This window comes from Styela clava, chromosome 7, assembly GCF_964204865.1.
Source record: "Styela clava chromosome 7, kaStyClav1.hap1.2, whole genome shotgun sequence".
Lineage (NCBI taxonomy): Eukaryota > Metazoa > Chordata > Ascidiacea > Stolidobranchia > Styelidae > Styela > Styela clava.
The window spans coordinates 6,601,586-6,619,825 of NC_135256.1; the positions used below are offsets into that span (position 1 = coordinate 6,601,586).

The 18,240-nt window shown below is 34.4% G+C and overlaps 3 protein-coding genes across 3 annotated transcripts; 1 reads left to right on the plus strand and 2 right to left on the minus strand.

Annotated features, from left to right (window-relative positions):
- The first annotated feature begins 3,237 nt into the window (after positions 1 to 3,237).
- LOC120328186 (cilia- and flagella-associated protein 68-like) lies at positions 3,238 to 5,199 on the plus strand. The gene has a single exon (XM_039394608.2). The coding sequence runs from the start codon at positions 3,281 to 3,283 to the stop codon at positions 3,749 to 3,751; it is 471 nt and encodes a 156-aa protein (XP_039250542.2). The 5' UTR covers positions 3,238 to 3,280; the 3' UTR covers positions 3,752 to 5,199.
- A 3,412-nt stretch (positions 5,200 to 8,611) lies between these two features.
- Positions 8,612 to 10,875, minus strand: LOC144425237 (uncharacterized). Its single transcript, XM_078114771.1, has 2 exons — positions 10,665 to 10,875; positions 8,612 to 10,305 (listed from the first exon to the last, which is right to left on the minus strand). Exons 1-2 carry the CDS (start codon positions 10,821 to 10,823, stop codon positions 10,105 to 10,107), a joined length of 360 nt encoding a protein of 119 aa, XP_077970897.1. The 5' UTR covers positions 10,824 to 10,875; the 3' UTR covers positions 8,612 to 10,104.
- A 1,059-nt stretch (positions 10,876 to 11,934) lies between these two features.
- On the minus strand, positions 11,935 to 16,471 carry LOC120328448 (uncharacterized). Its single transcript, XM_039394937.2, has 5 exons — positions 16,233 to 16,471; positions 15,804 to 15,860; positions 15,260 to 15,391; positions 13,976 to 14,190; positions 11,935 to 13,616 (listed from the first exon to the last, which is right to left on the minus strand). Exons 1-5 carry the CDS (start codon positions 16,420 to 16,422, stop codon positions 13,416 to 13,418), a joined length of 795 nt encoding a protein of 264 aa, XP_039250871.2. The 5' UTR covers positions 16,423 to 16,471; the 3' UTR covers positions 11,935 to 13,415.
- Positions 16,472 to 18,240: the final 1,769 nt, after the last annotated feature.

The window sequence follows — 18,240 nt, forward strand, 5'->3', positions numbered from 1 at the left end:
GTATAGGAATCAGATGCATAGACTATATCAGTGGTTCTTAAACTGTCATGATTAGCGGACATCCTACCAAAGACTTTCAACTCTAGGGGCCTTTCCTCTTGTATATAAATATATACTTAATTTTTTTCCCACCAGTTATTCTATGCACCACATTCAAAAATAATAAAACTAAAAAAGTGGAAGAATAAATGCAGTAGAAGAATAAATAGAGCCAGAGAATGGCATAATTCACACTAAATTTTATATTAATACAGTCATCGCGAATGATGTCTATTTGAAGGTGACCGTACATTTGAACCCATGTACATTTGAACCCATGCGTATATCCACGGGTTCAATCTATATGCGGGTGCTAAAACCCATGGGTTAGGGTTAGTATGGGTTTAACTATCCGTGAAACAAAAAAAATTCCATAGGTGCAATAGCATACAGGTGCAATTGTCATGGGTTCAAATGTACGTGGGTTCAAATGTAATGGAACCCTATTTGAAAGCCTATGTTGATGTCCTCAAGAGAATTCCACTGTGACACCTAGAGACTCGGGTGCCCAGTTTGAAAAACCCCGGACTGTAAAGACAATTATCAAACCGTGAAACAATGCGAGGTACTATTTGTACAACGATTCACTAATTTTGAAAGTAAGCAATACATATGCAATGTAAGCACCAAAAAGATACTGAGCGAGAGATCGCGCTCACCAGATCCCGTTGTAGAAATCTAACCAAAAGGAGTTCTCGGCAGCACGGCGCGATGTATATTTTATTTTTACGTTTGAGACTACAATAAAAGGGAATCAATGAAAGAAATTGGATTTGGATTTTTGGATTGGACTTTATCATTTGGTGACGAATGGTTACATGATTGCCGGCAACAAACTTCCTTTCCGCGCGATGATGACGAGAATCCACAAAGCAATATTCACTGCTAATGCCGTCATTTTACTTTGTTACACATTGTTTTATTTGGAAGCTGCTGTATTCTGTCCGTGTTGACAACACACAGACATATGATGCTATAGTGTCATATCACTCATGTCTGATAGTTTTGCGGTGTGCTTTTATTTCAAAGTTCATGCGACCTATCAACCACCCTGGTAGAATCGCCTCATCTGCGTTTTTGATTGCATTGGGTGGGTGAATTGAAGTGCGTATTTCCTCCCTGATTTTTAAACTAGGTTAGAGAAATTGTTACGTTTTTCCGTGTACGTGCCTTTGATAGATAACGTTACGTACGAAAAATCAAACTCAACTTATCTTCCAAATGTAAAAGTATTCAAGCGTAGCGGAAACCATGGTTACTGTATCGTTTTTTTTAGTATGAAAGGTTTCTGCGTTAAGTTTTGCATTTTTTATACGAGCCGCATTTAGATCGAGTGGAGGAATTTTACAATAGCATAATTGGAAGATTTATGCAATTACTTCCAAGTCAGCTTCAAACGCGTTAGGAGTACTGCAGTACTTAGCACTGTACCTCTGTCCTTTTTTGGACACCAGTTTTAAACGTTAATATACTTATAAATCTTACCATTCAGCCATTGCTTTACAGATGTTTTTTTTTATCAAATAAAGTCAATGCTTATCTTTATTTTGATCATTGCTGTTGCTGTAAGAGTATTTAATTAGTGGTCGCAATCATTCTGTCATTTAATTTGTTATTTTACCTTAAAATATGTTGGGATTGTATTTTTATAGGATAAAATTTGCAATTAGGTTTCTGATAGTTTAGACCAGCGGTTCCCAAACTATGGGTCGCGACCCACTGGTGGGTAGCAAAAGGAATCTCAGTGGGTCGTGAAAAGATGTAGAAAAGCTTCGATTAATTATACTTGTTATTAGGATTGGTGGCGACTCGAATACGTAAATCTTCAAAAAAATAAAACAAATTAAATTGAATTTGAATTCTAATCTGTGAAAGTTTCCTTTTTCACGATCTTCTCAAAGGAACAAAAATTCGCTACACAAGGAATGACCATGTGGCCTTTTTACGCATAGCAGTTTTGTACACTGTACAGCTTTTCTTACCTTGTTCCCCCGAAATTTAGATAGAATTTAGATTTATTTTCTTTTGAAGAATATCACTATGGTTTTTTTTGGAAGAGGTCTTTTGTGTTCATTTATCAAAAATAAAATCACATTGTAGAAAATCACGAGATTTTTTAATGAACGTTATATAAAAACCGACTTCCATTGTTTTTATTTGTATTTCCTATACAAAAATCAAGTGACAAATATCATAATTGTGTTTGTGACATCACACAATCTTGAATAGTGGTGTGATCTTCTCCTTACCTCAGGTCATTGAAATTCCTCTCACACACATTTTAAATTTATTTTAAGGGTAGGGTTTAATTAAAGTCATTTTAAAAATTCAAATTAGGTTTTATTTTCAGGCCAGGTCTTATTTTCGAGGAAACACGGTAGTTTTGCGATGATTAGCCATTGGTGTGTTCTGTGTTATGTCATAAAAAGTTAAATGGGTCGCCAAAGGCTGTGGTAATAAATAGTGGGTCCCAACTCTAAACAGTTTGGGAACCACTGGTTTAGACAATCATTTCCATATATGGACATATGTTACAAAATTTATTGCTTTTGTCAAACCAGAAAATAAATATGCTAATCAACACTTTAAATTTTTGCATAAACTTTAACTAAAGCGAGTATGAAACCATTCCAGCAATCGCACATGTTTGAATCCAATTTAAAACTTAAGTATATTGGTTTCACAATAATATAGGGTGTCCATAAGTCTTAAATTTTTTTAAAACTAACAAACCTGATATTAAATATGACTTTATAGACACTATGTATATGACTGCTGATATTCTAATCTGTTAATATGTTACTATAAATATGTTTACAACTGACTTAACTACTTGGCAATTAAATATATTTTAATTCATAAAATCTATTGTCATGTTGATAACTAACTGATTGTCTTTATAGTAGAAACAGATAATATGTTCATTTGTGAGGTTTAAGGGATTTTAAAAAAGGGTGACAATGTTTTCCCGCAAACTGTTTTTTTAAATTAACACCATAGATTTTTGATTTTTGTCTAAACCCAAATGTTCACACATATCAGTTCAACTTCAAATGTTGCAATAAACAGCATTGTACTGAAATAAATGATTGATTGGTATATACAGTCATGTACAATTTTATTAAATTCCAACCATTTGCTGTTTGAATCTAAAATTCCTCATTTCAAGTTTATATAAACCTGGAAGTAATGGTCTTATATTTATATTGCTTCTTTCAGAATTCAAGTTAATACATAAACAATGTCTTTACATGAAACAGAAAGATTTCCTGCTTTTCGCTCTGATATTAGAGCATCGGGATTGGCAGAAGTATGGACCCATACTCACGATGAGTTGAAATTTACGCAATTTGGATGGAGAAGCACAACGAAAGAAAGTAGTTATGGCACGAACACATTGATTGGCAACTGGAATGAAGAACGATATGACATGCACAGAGATGCTGCTACATTAAAGCCACTCCCATCACAATATGCACATTATTTTGATACAACATGCAAATCAGACTATAAGAATAACAATAAAGTGACAGAGGAATCCATGAAGCAGTTACGAGTATTGAAAACTGCAGGAAAGGAGTCGAGAGCATATCCAGGACACCAACCCGAATTAGACCATGAAGAAGACAAAGCACAGTACAACTCATTCATGACAACATCACGAGTTGGGTATGTTCGTCCTGACAAAAGAAGACAACCTTCCAGGATGTGATTATTTAATGTGATCTGCCACAAAGAGATTTTTCAATTATTTATAAAAGCCATTTGCCCACGTTTCCAAATATATACTACCTATTTTACCACTCAAAAATATTATATTATTGTTTAACTGCCTGTTTGTTTTAAAGCACTTATTACTGTCTAATGAAAATTTTCATAACTTACCTAAGAAAAATTCGTTGACACATTCATTACAATAAAAGGTTTGTGAAAATTACAGGATGTCACCATCTTAATTATTGTATTAGTTCCCTCCATATTGGTACACATACTTCTGGTGCACCAATATTTGAACTTCAATTACTGAATTAGAATTATCGGTTTATGATGAATGCTTTAAATCAGGGGTCGGCAACCTTTTATCGTTCGCGGGCCAAAATTAAAGGTTGCAAGTCATTGGCAGGTCGCACATATTTTTTGAATGTTAAAAATCTAATGGATGACCGATGAATCACATTTTATCACACAGATCAGAAGTTAAATTTTAAGCAGCGCGAGAAGACTGATCATTTGAATATTTTTTGCGCCATTAAACCATTTGCACTTAGCATCAACTTTTCTGCGTTTTGTTGTCATTTGTCAGGCTCATTAAACGAGTAATTGTGAATTTTATACTTGTTACGTTATAATATAATTTAGTCTACACGTAAATTCCTCTGCGTAAAGAATATAATCGACAAAACAGCTATAATTTGTTACTATAATTCAGCGAAGCGTCGCGAGCCGGATTATATTGCTCCGCGGGCTGGATCCGGCCCGCAGGTTGCCGACCCCTGCTTTAAATATTCAATATAACCGAATAATAAAACCCTGTTGTGTGAAATTTATCAACTGTTGGTCATTATGATTAAATGGACTGGGAACACTCACCAAAGATCACCATCCTCAATTGACCATACTGGAACTTGGGAGGCATGATATATTCAAGACAGAAGATTAAATAATTGCTACATCATTATAGTTGAATATGTTTTTATATAAAAAGTTTACTCTATATGATTGGCATGTATGTTTATCCAGGTATATTTTTCATGGATTGAAAAAATGATTCAATAATATGCATATTAATTAGACTGCAATTCAAAAGTATATTTGAGACAATTCTTTACACTGTATTTTTTTATTTATCTACCTATCCTGTGATAATGTAATTGATGATAATTTTTCTGGTTAAATATAGTCTTGTGCGAGATGTAGACAAGCATCAAGATGTAGGTTCATGGTCCTCTAGACTTATGAAATGCACACGAAGGTTGATACACAAGGTTTTAATAAAGTCAGTTTAGGTGTTGTTATGTTATTGGAATTCACTAAACCAAAATTTTTGTTGAAAAAGGCTCATTCATGAGCCTAATGTTAATGGAGTTTATTCTCTGATTTTGTCATATACTGTATTTTACACACCATGAGACGCATCGTCAATAAATTGCTCTGATTGGGGTTTTGTCTGCACATAAAACGCACCGGGCTATAGGGCACAACCAGTTTTAGTGCTAGTTTTAATACCTCATCCATACACTAGGTGAATTTTAGGAAAAAATACTGTACCATAAAATAAACAAATGTCGTGTATAGAACAGAATATTCAGTGTTGGGAGACTTGACTCAAGTAATGCCAGAGAGACCTGACAATTAAATTATAAACAACAATAATATCAGGTTAGGTAGGATTTACCCCATCTGAATACGCAAATTGATGCAGACAGATGATTGAATCCTAGTTTTTATTACAATATGATGCTGATTCAATATGTGCTATAATGGAAAGTTTGAATCAAGACCCTTATTCATTTAATTGTCACTTGTGAAGTCTACTATAAGTCGAAACAGCAGAAATTCTACTAGTGACTCGAGCTTCACAATTTGCTAAGCCAGAAACCCATGACTGAGGTTTAGGGGCTTGTAACAAACACTGGGACAAAATGTTTCACCTATTGTTTACAGATCATTATTTCAATGCGTTTCTAAGTCGTTTTTCAAAAAAATGGATTTGGCAAAATAATCGCAGAAAAATAATCTTTTTTATCCAAGACTTCAATTTTACATGAATTTATTAGGCATATTCAATGTGTGTTAATATAAAAAAGATAATATAGCAGAAAGGGCCTATTTGTACATATGCTGTGAGTGAAAGTGGTCATCAATAATGATTTGTTCGCACAGACTCTGAATTTGAAGTGGATACATACATGTAATTATCTAAAAATGACAAGCAAGACATTAGTATTGATAGATATGAAGCAATAGACATAACTGTTAAATTAGTTCCGGAATGCATTAGAATGATCCGTTCAAAATGAACAGGCAACAGTATAGCTGGTTAACTAATCCTATACTCAACAGGAACTGGTAACCAAATGCGAGGCCGTGGTTCACCATATGATTGAGCCAACTTGCTAATATTATAAGAATATTTCTATATCTGCCTAAATAGTGTTAATATTTAATTTGTGGGAAAAGTCTTTGAGAATTACTAAAGGAATTGCGGAAATCTCATTAAATTCTGACAAAGATCAAATCATTCTGGCAATCCAATATATATTACCAGATTTCATACGAGGTTTGCGATTACGAAAAAAGTTCTCTTGTCAAAGAGCTACCATTAGAGGTGTCAAAATCAGGTGGAATATAACTATCATTTCCTATAACCTTATAACTACAGTGTTTATTTCTTATCCGCCTAATTCCGATTATACACTTTAACTATTTTTTCCGGTAATTTACAAGACATAAATATATTAGTTTTCACAAAGTCTAATATTTTCTGTATTGCGAATGTCTAAATCTTTCATTCCAGAATTGTAAAAATAAGTCTCTAACAACAGAACAAGTTTTCCCCATGCACTGTCAGACTGTACCGGTACGGTATCAGGTTGATATCTATATCAGTATGGTATATCCAACTTAACCTCAAATGAAAACAACTTTTTTTCTAACAAAAGTCACAAAGTATTTCAAAATCCTTCAACACTTTTAATGCAGATTTGTCAAAGTTTACAATAATAGACTAGATTAAACATAACATGTCCATGAATATTTCTCAAATTAAGATACCAGCATGCTCCTTAAATTTTCGCTGGTAAAACACCCTCTTCCAGTTGGCCGTCCCACTTTTCAACCCATTCACTTGGGCATAGTGATTTGTAGTTCTTGCGGAAAATCTGACACAAGCCGATGTCTACTCCCTTTCTTTCAAGAGCTTTTTCGCATCGATGGAAGTCGATGTAGTTTTGGAAACAGTTTCGGCTTTGGTTGCAATTCGGATAACGTGGATCAAAAGGTGCAGTTCTCTGTTTATTTATTCGGTCTTTAATCGCATCTTCATCCAACTGCGACATCTTCTCGGATACTGGAAGGTTAGCCAAGCAAACTCAAACAAGAAGCAACAGAAAGTAGTTCAACCCTTTGACCGAGGTGAGAACGACGAATGTCTACGATATCAAAATAAAAGTTCCATCCGAAAAAAATGTTCCCAATACAAAACAAATTTTGAAAGATTGAAGTAGTATGTTATTTAAAAATTGTTAAAATTAGCTATTAGTACCTACTATTCAATAATATTATTTATTTGATTTCCCTATTCCGATTGATAAATAGCGGTTTGCTCGACTCTTTTGGAAAAGTTGCATAAAAAAATTATCGTGCCATCTGGAAAAATGTTCCCAATAAAATTATTGTTTTATAGGATAGGATAGGATTTACATATTTATCCCGGGGGAGAGGAAAGTCGATAAGACGGCTTAACCATATGGCGAACCACGGCCTCTCCTCCTGTTACCAGTTCATGTCGGGTATGGGATTAGTTTTAGGTATTTGTTTTTCGGAAGCATAGACTTGATGGTGGAGGAAGCCGTAACCGACCAGCGGTTACGTGAACCACCCTACGACGGCGAGGAGTCCAGCATTCCTCTCGCACATAACTACCCCGCATGGGATTCGAACCTGCGAACCCACGCAGGGTAATCAGAGATGCGGTGGCGAGCGTATTCCCAACGCTCAGCACGATGAGCCACACCGCCGCGCCGGTATCAGTTCAGTTATAAATTATCAGTTCAAAAGTAATTAATTATTCATTCGAAGTCTTTGATATGTTGTTTGGAGAATTTTTGTAATTAGCTAATAATACTTACTATTCAATATTCCTACTTATTTGATTTCCATATTCCGATCGATAAAAAGCGATTCTCTTTTCAAAAAGTTGCTTACAAAAAATTGCCCATCACTAGGCAGTGACATCAGAGGTATCTATATTTTATATACATTTCTAATACAGAGGCCGTAAAATGTAATGGAATTACCTGTTACACATACTGGGTATGATTAACGAGCTGCCAGTCTTAATAAATATTTGAAAGTTGGTCAATTGAAATGTTAACCTCATGTTTTCTGTGAGCTTTGTGGCATCCTGTCATTGTCCGAATTTCATAATGCTTAGTTTTATGATGAAACAAGAATTATATCTCAAGATCCCTCTATTTTATTGCAATTTTAACGGCCTTCTCTTAGCAGCGATACATCAAATGTATGTCATTGGTGAGTTACAACAGCATATACTAGACCAGTGGTCCCAACTCTTTTCGTCACCAACCAAAGCGGGCTATCACGCAGCGACGCCCAAGGTTCAATATATTATCTATTTTTTAATTTACGAGGCCGGGAATCGTGTTTTAGAAAACTGTTATCATTTGTGAGTAGGTCAACCTTTTTCGTCAAATTCCTCTTCTTGCCTATTTCGGAACTCATTATTTCTCTTTAAGTTGCATTATTTGCTCTATTTGGTGTTATAGGCATTCCCGTTTTTGTACAGGTCAAGCAGTTTATTATATGTTCATGAATAAGTATTAATGTAATACTGTATTGAAAATCTAAATAATATTGATAATACTAAAGCATATACAAAGCAAAATACCTCCCTCAAATGGCAAAATTTTAGAGTGAATTTCACCCCCTATATTGGGTGTAGGGAAATCATTGGTGGAAAGTCTTACGTCTATAATGTAGTACATGCAATGACTTATGTTACGTTTCAATATCCAAAGTATGCCGAAACGATTTTAAAATTGTATGGTCACTGGACAGGTAGCTGAAATTTTGATTTGCAACAATAATTTTTATTAGTTATTGATGTCAATAATTATTACTTCAAATTGCGAAATTATACCAATGGCGTAAAATATGTACAAGGTACAGTATTTATTCTAATAATGAATATGATGAATTAAACTTCGAGTCCTGTTTTAATGAGGACTGGCCACTAATTTCACTGTTTTATAAAGAATATTACCATAGGTTCCAGGTTTGAATTCAGTGAATATTCTCTCTTTCCGATAAAAGGTTGTAATTTCATCACAACTAAAATGTGGAAGGTAATATATCTGGTATATATTTTAGTGCAAAATCCCTTGTTTGAGGTAGTATTAAGGTGTTATAAACAAGTCATAAAACTACCAAATGCCGCATAAAAGAACAGGCTAAAAAAGCTAAGGGTTTCGAAGAGGAAACTAACAGACTGCTAAAACGCTTAAAACGGACTTTATCTCTGGTTCGAATCTTACTTGGCCTAGCATTCAACCCAAGTCAAGTTTATTTTTCCAACAATTAAAAAATAAAAACCATGCAAAAAAAATAGGTAAAAATGATATATATATATTTACATTACTGCGGAAGGAAAGCCGCGGGAAACCAAAACTGTTTATCGAGCAGTGACACCTGACGTCCTAACGTCTAATCCAACAGATTGGGAGGAGAATGTTAAAATTACTGTTAATAATGGTGAAAATCATAGGAATTTTGAAAATTATCCAACTAACAAACTGACATCTATTAATAATATTACTAGAAATAGAAATTATCGTGTATTAAATGAGCCGTAAGATCAGCGAATCTCCGTTTACACTGGGATACCTGAAACGAATGTTTTGTTCTGCAGAATAGCTGGGGAATTTTGAAGGTGACCTAGCCATCAACGTGGTTGTATTGTGAAGTGTTAGACAATGAATACCGATAAAATATCAGGTACAATAGATAATATTAAATTAGCATGCTAGCTGTCGAAGTAAAGAATGCATTGGATCACCAGCGGTGGCCTGACGGCCGAATGGTACCAGGTTGGCCTACTGGTTTCGAATGGGTAACAGCTGTGGATATAACACTATTTATATGTTTTCACCTTTTTGCAAGTTTACAAACTGAACGTTACAAGAATCACTTGGCAGAAATCTTTGCATTAGTTTCTACGCATATTTGAACAAATGCTTGTTTGTGTCCGAATTCACGTTTGGCAAGAAAGGAGTTTTTCGTCTTGTTCCTAGTTGTGCGTTTTACCATTCGCTATTCATGAAGAGTTTAAATTTCACACAGGACTCCGTAGGACTTTTTTTCCTTGAGGGTCATGAAGTATTGAAATGGGACTGTTAAACCTTTTTCAATTACGACATAAACGTTTCTGTATTTACGATATTTCTTTCCGAGGTATGGATGATGGTAGGACCATCTGAAGTCAGTTTGTGATACCGCTGTTCCATTTCGGAGACGAAGAATCTGATTCTAGAAAGAAGTAATTAAACAATATCCAATTATTATTACAATGCATTTATATTTAAACTCTATGGACATTTTCCCGATTATTTTCAAATCATATATCGAAGCTCATGGGTTCGAGTTATGCTCAATCAGTTCCCACAGACAAGTTTTACTGAGTCGACTTAGAACATGATTTTTTTTTATCTCAAAATTAACCTTTATAAAACCTAACCTGGTACACATAAAAAGGGGGTGCCCAGTTGTGGACCTAAAACATACTTATTTACAAAAAGTTAACCATTGTTTACTATAACGACATCACAACTGATATTTGTCATTGATTACAAACGACAATGTTATTAAAAGCGATACAGACGACTCACCATAGGGTCATAGGTCATGCCGAGCAAAAAATCTTTATATCGTCGCTCGCCCAACTTGTTATCGCGAATGAATGTCATTATATTGTCCATATGAATCTGGTTGTATATATTTGCGAGTTCTCCACCAAATTGTTTACATTTGGCGATCGCTGTTGCCATGTCAACCTTTTCGCATAACCAAGGTATATATATTCTTCCGTCATAACGTACAATATCTGTAATTTAAAACAAGCAGCAACGGATAAATCATGAGAATTGAAATAAGTGTGTTATGGCTCATTTTCCTATGATGCTTTATATTAGGAGCGTGCAACCTGCAGCCCGCGGGCCGAATGCGGCCCACAAGAAAAAATTGTGCTGCTCGTGGAAAAACATTTTTGAAAAAAAATGTTTTTAATTTAGTTTAATCTAGTATGCAAAAATAATTCCTTTGCGCTGCAAGAGCTTGTGCAAAACGAACAACGCATGTCATAAGATCGAGATTCAAAATGTTGTAATGTTGTTGAGAATTTTTGTAATTAGCTAATAATACTTACTATTCAATATTCCTACTTATTTGATTTCCATATTCCGATCGATAAAAAGCGATTCTCTTTTCAAAAAGTTGCTTACAAAAAATTGCCCATCACTAGGCAGTGACATCAGAGGTATCTATATTTTATATACATTTCTAATACAGAGGCCGTAAAATGTAATGGAATTACCTGTTACACATACTGGGTATGATTAACGAGCTGCCAGTCTTAATAAATATTTGAAAGTTGGTCAATTGAAATGTTAACCTCATGTTTTCTGTGAGCTTTGTGGCATCCTGTCATTGTCCGAATTTCATAATGCTTAGTTTTATGATGAAACAAGAATTATATCTCAAGATCCCTCTATTTTATTGCAATTTTAACGGCCTTCTCTTAGCAGCGATACATCAAATGTATGTCATTGGTGAGTTACAACAGCATATACTAGACCAGTGGTCCCAACTCTTTTCGTCACCAACCAAAGCGGGCTATCACGCAGCGACGCCCAAGGTTCAATATATTATCTATTTTTTAATTTACGAGGCCGGGAATCGTGTTTTAGAAAACTGTTATCATTTGTGAGTAGGTCAACCTTTTTCGTCAAATTCCTCTTCTTGCCTATTTCGGAACTCATTATTTTTCTTTAAGTTGCATTATTTGCTCTATTTGGTGTTATAGGCATTCCCGTTTTTGTACAGGTCAAGCAGTTTATTATATGTTCATGAATAAGTATTAATGTAATACTGTATTGAAAATCTAAATAATATTGATAATACTAAAGCATATACAAAGCAAAATACCTCCCTCAAATGGCAAAATTTTAGAGTGAATTTCACCCCCTATATTGGGTGTAGGGAAATCATTGGTGGAAAGTCTTACGTCTATAATGTAGTACATGCAATGACTTATGTTACGTTTCAATATCCAAAGTATGCCGAAACGATTTTAAAATTGTATGGTCACTGGACAGGTAGCTGAAATTTTGATTTGCAACAATAATTTTTATTAGTTATTGATGTCAATAATTATTACTTCAAATTGCGAAATTATACCAATGGCGTAAAATATGTACAAGGTACAGTATTTATTCTAATAATGAATATGATGAATTAAACTTCGAGTCCTGTTTTAATGAGGACTGGCCACTAATTTCACTGTTTTATAAAGAATATTACCATAGGTTCCAGGTTTGAATTCAGTGAATATTCTCTCTTTCCGATAAAAGGTTGTAATTTCATCACAACTAAAATGTGGAAGGTAATATATCTGGTATATATTTTAGTGCAAAATCCCTTGTTTGAGGTAGTATTAAGGTGTTATAAACAAGTCATAAAACTACCAAATGCCGCATAAAAGAACAGGCTAAAAAAGCTAAGGGTTTCGAAGAGGAAACTAACAGACTGCTAAAACGCTTAAAACGGACTTTATCTCTGGTTCGAATCTTACTTGGCCTAGCATTCAACCCAAGTCAAGTTTATTTTTCCAACAATTAAAAAATAAAAACCATGCAAAAAAAATAGGTAAAAATGATATATATATATTTACATTACTGCGGAAGGAAAGCCGCGGGAAACCAAAACTGTTTATCGAGCAGTGACACCTGACGTCCTAACGTCTAATCCAACAGATTGGGAGGAGAATGTTAAAATTACTGTTAATAATGGTGAAAATCATAGGAATTTTGAAAATTATCCAACTAACAAACTGACATCTATTAATAATATTACTAGAAATAGAAATTATCGTGTATTAAATGAGCCGTAAGATCAGCGAATCTCCGTTTACACTGGGATACCTGAAACGAATGTTTTGTTCTGCAGAATAGCTGGAGAATTTTGAAGGTGACCTAGCCATCAACGTGGTTGTATTGTGAAGTGTTAGACAATGAATACCGATAAAATATCAGGTACAATAGATAATATTAAATTAGCATGCTAGCTGTCGAAGTAAAGAATGCATTGGATCACCAGCGGTGGCCTGACGGCCGAATGGTACCAGGTTGGCCTACTGGTTTCGTATGGGTAACAGCTGTGGATATAACACTATTTATATGTTTTCACCTTTTTGCAAATTTACAAACTGAACGTTACAAGAATCACTTGGCAGAAATCTTTGCATTAGTTTCTACGCATATTTGAACAAATGCTTGTTTGTGTCCGAATTCACGTTTGGCAAGAAAGGAGTTTTTCGTCTTGTTCCTAGTTGTGCGTTTTACCATTCGCTATTCATGAAGAGTTTAAATTTCACACAGGACTCCGTAGGACTTTTTTTCCTTGAGGTTCATGAAGTATTGAAATGGGACTGTTAAACCTTTTTCAATTACGACATAAACGTTTCTGTATTTACGATATTTCTTTCCGAGGTATGGATGATGGTAGGACCATCTGAAGTCAGTTTGTGATACCGCTGTTCCATTTCGGAGACGAAGAATCTGATTCTAGAAAGAAGTAATTAAACAATATCCAATTATTATTACAATGCATTTATATTTAAACTCTATGGACATTTTCCCGATTATTTTCAAATCATATATCGAAGCTCATGGGTTCGAGTTATGCTCAATCAGTTCCCACAGACAAGTTTTACTGAGTCGACTTAGAACATGATTTTTTTTTATCTCAAAATTAACCTTTATAAAACCTAACCTGGTACACATAAAAAGGGGGTGCCCAGTTGTGGACCTAAAACATACTTATTTACAAAAAGTTAACCATTGTTTACTATAACGACATCACAACTGATATTTGTCATTGATTACAAACGACAATGTTATTAAAAGCGATACAGACGACTCACCATAGGGTCATAGGTCATGCCGAGCAAAAAATATTTATATCGTCGCTCGCCCAACTTGTTATCGCGAATGAATGTCATTATATTGTCCATATGAATCTGGTTGTATATATTTGCGAGTTCTCCACCAAATTGTTTACATTTGGCGATCGCTGTTGCCATGTCAACCTTTTCGCATAACCAAGGTATATATATTCTTCCGTCATAACGTACAATATCTGTAATTTAAAACAAGCAGCAACGGATAAATCATGAGAATTGAAATAAGTGTGTTATGGCTCATTTTCCTATGATGCTTTATATTAGGAGCGTGCAACCTGCAGCCCGCGGGCCGAATGCGGCCCACAAGAAAAAATTGTGCTGCTCGTGGAAAAACATTTTTGAAAAAAAATGTTTTTAATTTAGTTTAATCTAGTATGCAAAAATAATTCCTTTGCGCTGCAAGAGCTTGTGCAAAACGAACAACGCATGTCATAAGATCGAGATTCAAAATGTTTGGACCTGCAACTACTAGCACGGCCCGGTATGGCCCGCGGTTTGACCCAGTTATTAGTTTAAAGGTTGCACACCCCTGCTTTATGCGACTGTGATTGACTGCGAATTAATCCGGTTAAAATTGCGGATGTTTACAGAACAATTGGATACAGTCAAAGACTTGTTGAACAGTCTAGTTATGATTTAAAATCATCTCAGAATTGGTTTCTATGATTCTCTAACGATTCATAGGCTACATTTTAAAATGAAAAAGTAAACAAAAACGCAATGCAAATAAGAATACCAATCGAAATTTTATTTTCACATTTATTTATTTCTCGTTCATTGCGATTTTTATCGTGATATTTAGATTCCTTTAACTGTTAACCAGTGGTTCTCAAAACGCGCCCCACAAGGGGACGTAAACAATTTTTCAGGTTGGGGGGCGTGAAGCTAATTAAAAATAAAAATATTTGTTAATTTATATCTAGCCCGCCTTATTTTGGATATTCAGATTTTTACTGTTCAGAGATTGCGATCCATCCACGTGTTTTCAATGTGTTTTTGAGTAAAACATACTTTCGCCCTATTATCTTGTATTTGTAGTTTTTTGATAGCTAATTATTTTTGAGGTGGGGCGCGAGACTTGAAAAGAGGGCATGGCTTAAAAAGTTTGAAAACCACTGTTCTAAACGGAGCTGGATAATTAATCATTGAAATGCGACTTATTTTTCACAATTTTTTCACAGTTTACTAACGTGAATTATTTGGCGTTTATCTTTACTGTGTTCAAAGCTAAAGCAGGTAACAAACCTAGTTCAGTAATTCCAGGAAGAATCAACGGGAAAGATTGATTAGCTCCAGCTGCAATTTCTTCTAATTTAATGATTCTTTCGAGTAGTTCACTTATTGCATTGCTCATTATTACTCGCTGTTCTTCCATTGCTGAACGCAAATGATAGCATTATGAAAATAGCAATGTTGTCCCAAAAATTTTTTTTTCTCTGTTATATAAAATCTCTTACAAATATTCAATATCAAGCTAAAACAAATAAGACGGGCGGAATCAATAGGACGAGTTTGTGTTCTCAAATATAGTAAAGCAAACATTTCTACTCACTTTTCTAATATAAAATATTAATCATTGATAATATAAATTATCAGTTTTCATTTTCATTGTGTGAGCTCTGATCCGGACGTTCCAGAAGTGTGTGTACCAATATGAAGGTAACTAATTTTGTTTGCCTATTTCACATCAAGTTGTGTAGGGGACTGAAACCTTATGGTGGTATATTCACTTGGCTGAAACAGACAGTCCCCTAACTCGTAATAGAACTAAAATTGAGAAAATACTCACCTATTTTAAATTTTCTTCTCTCCTCTCTCTCTACCATTGGAACCACGTAATTTAGATCTGAAAGGGAAAATAGACTTCAAAAGTTTCATTTTATTTGAAGAAAACATTATGGCAATTTTTGTCAGGTCATATTGTTACATTTTACAAAAAATCGTTTAGTGATTTTTGTAGATATTTGATTATCAACGTTACGATTACCAAGTTAGTAGCTGTCAGAATAGTATTATTTTGGTATAAAAAAATATAATTTTAATGCGAAGAGACAATGACAATTTTTACTGACAATGAAATAGCACAATGTAATGGAACTCAGTCTTTTGCTGAGGAAAAAATGGCGAATCTAAGTTTTTACGATCAAATTATAATATAGGTAAGTACGTCGAGTGAAATTATTGACTTATCAATATTTCTAATTAATATTGCTCTTGCCTTGTTCCATAATTTTTTTAATAGTAGCATTTATATTCTTGTAATCTAATGTGCAGATAGACTCCTCCCGTTCGCCATTTGGATTTTTGTCTGGAACTGTACAGATCATACGCTGTCCAGTACAATTCACTGAATCGATGAAAAGAACAGCGATACTCGCAATAAGCACGGTACTGACAAGTAATTTCATTCTAGGAAATAGTTGAATTATAAATCTAGTATTTAAAAATATAGCTTTGTCATTTTCTGTACTTTAATTTTTAATTTGGTACATTGGTAAACGAAATATAAAAACAACAAAAAGAAATGTAATTATTCTATTTATATATGGATAAGGAGGGGAAATGAAATCTCGAATCTATATATTCTGGTTTTCAGTTTTTATGAGCTGTTTTACACCATCGCATGTCCACATTTGCAATAATTTTGAACTTTTTCCAATAATATAGATACCATATGATACTGTTTAAAAGCCAAAATAGTATCTGCTGGTTGTTTATGGCTTCCTCTACCATCGAGTTCATGCATCTAAAACTGGCTAACTATCCCATACCCGATGAGGACTGGTAACCTCACGAGAGTCCGTGGTTCGCCATATGTTAAGCCGTCTAATTGACTTTCTTTTCCCCGATATAAATATGTAAATCCTAACCTATTTTTACGAATCCTTACTGTTAGACTCTGTATAACTACTTATTGCTTGACGCGAACGCTCTTTTTCTACGCCATTAAAATAAGATAGTTATATTTTCTGTACGTTTTGATACAACAACACCAATCCATTTTGAACCAAAAGCTTCGACAAACTATTCAGTTCACAATATTTCATATTTATCACAACCTTACGCGTTATTGTAATCTCTTCATCAAATATATATTACCATTTTTTTTTGCATTTGCCAGAAAAACGAAACCGACATTTGAGTGCATGCGGGTTTCGTGCAAGTAATCTCTTCACGCCAAATCGCCGGCACGATAATGACTGTTTTTGGGGCAATGTCTGAATAATTACCTCAATAATTTGATTAGCGCATCCCCAGAACAGATGTTTCCACTTCAAGTTAATTTTCTTGTCAAAACAAACGGCCTCATTTTGTGCTCGAAAGAGTAAGAATAGAATAATACAAACTCTGTGAAACAAATAAACATGGCGGGTTCCACAGATGTCATGCGGAAACGTTATGAAGATAAAAGACCAAATTCTGGCGACCATATATTAACAAATATATGTATATATAAGGTACTCTAGTTAGGTCACTCAGTTAATGTACTAAAGTAGGGAAAAAGGTCAACACACTCGATAAAAACCCAAACAAAATTACTAAGACGCGGTTTGTATACTTGGAGTAGAAACGTCTGTATCAGGGATGTACTAATTGGCTTATTGTACTGATTATTCAGACTTTGCCGCCTCAAACAGTCATTAATTATAACCGGCTTCGGTTCATATGTCAGCTTTGTTTTTCTGGCTAGTGCAAATAATAAATGTCAGGGCATGGTCTCGACTGATATGACTTTCATTGGATCAGATTTCACTGTTCTTGACCAACTCCAAACATCTCTGCCCAAGTGACCCCATTTTTCCAGTGGTCTCGAGTGAAGAGGTTAAATCATAATCTGCTTTTGTTCATATGTCAACTTTGTTTTTCCGGCTAGTGCAAAGAAAATTTATTATAAATTTTAAGAGGAGATTAGTAGCGTAGAAAGCTATGATCAGTAAAAAGTATTTTCAAACAGATTAGTTACTCAGAGTTTTTGGTTCAGAGTGTACTAGTGAAGTAAACCAAAATATTTAATTTTATTACATTTATAATTCGTAACCTCATTCTAGTTTTCGATTAATATTGATGAGCTATCTATTATTGTATTAGGTTTAAAATTATTGCCGTTATGTGAACGTAAGATGGTGTAAAATAGCTCATAAAGAATGTTGCGTGGAACCAATTGGAAGAATTTAGGAGGCTCGCCTGATATTCAGCAAATTTTTTTTGAGATGTCGACTAGTGTT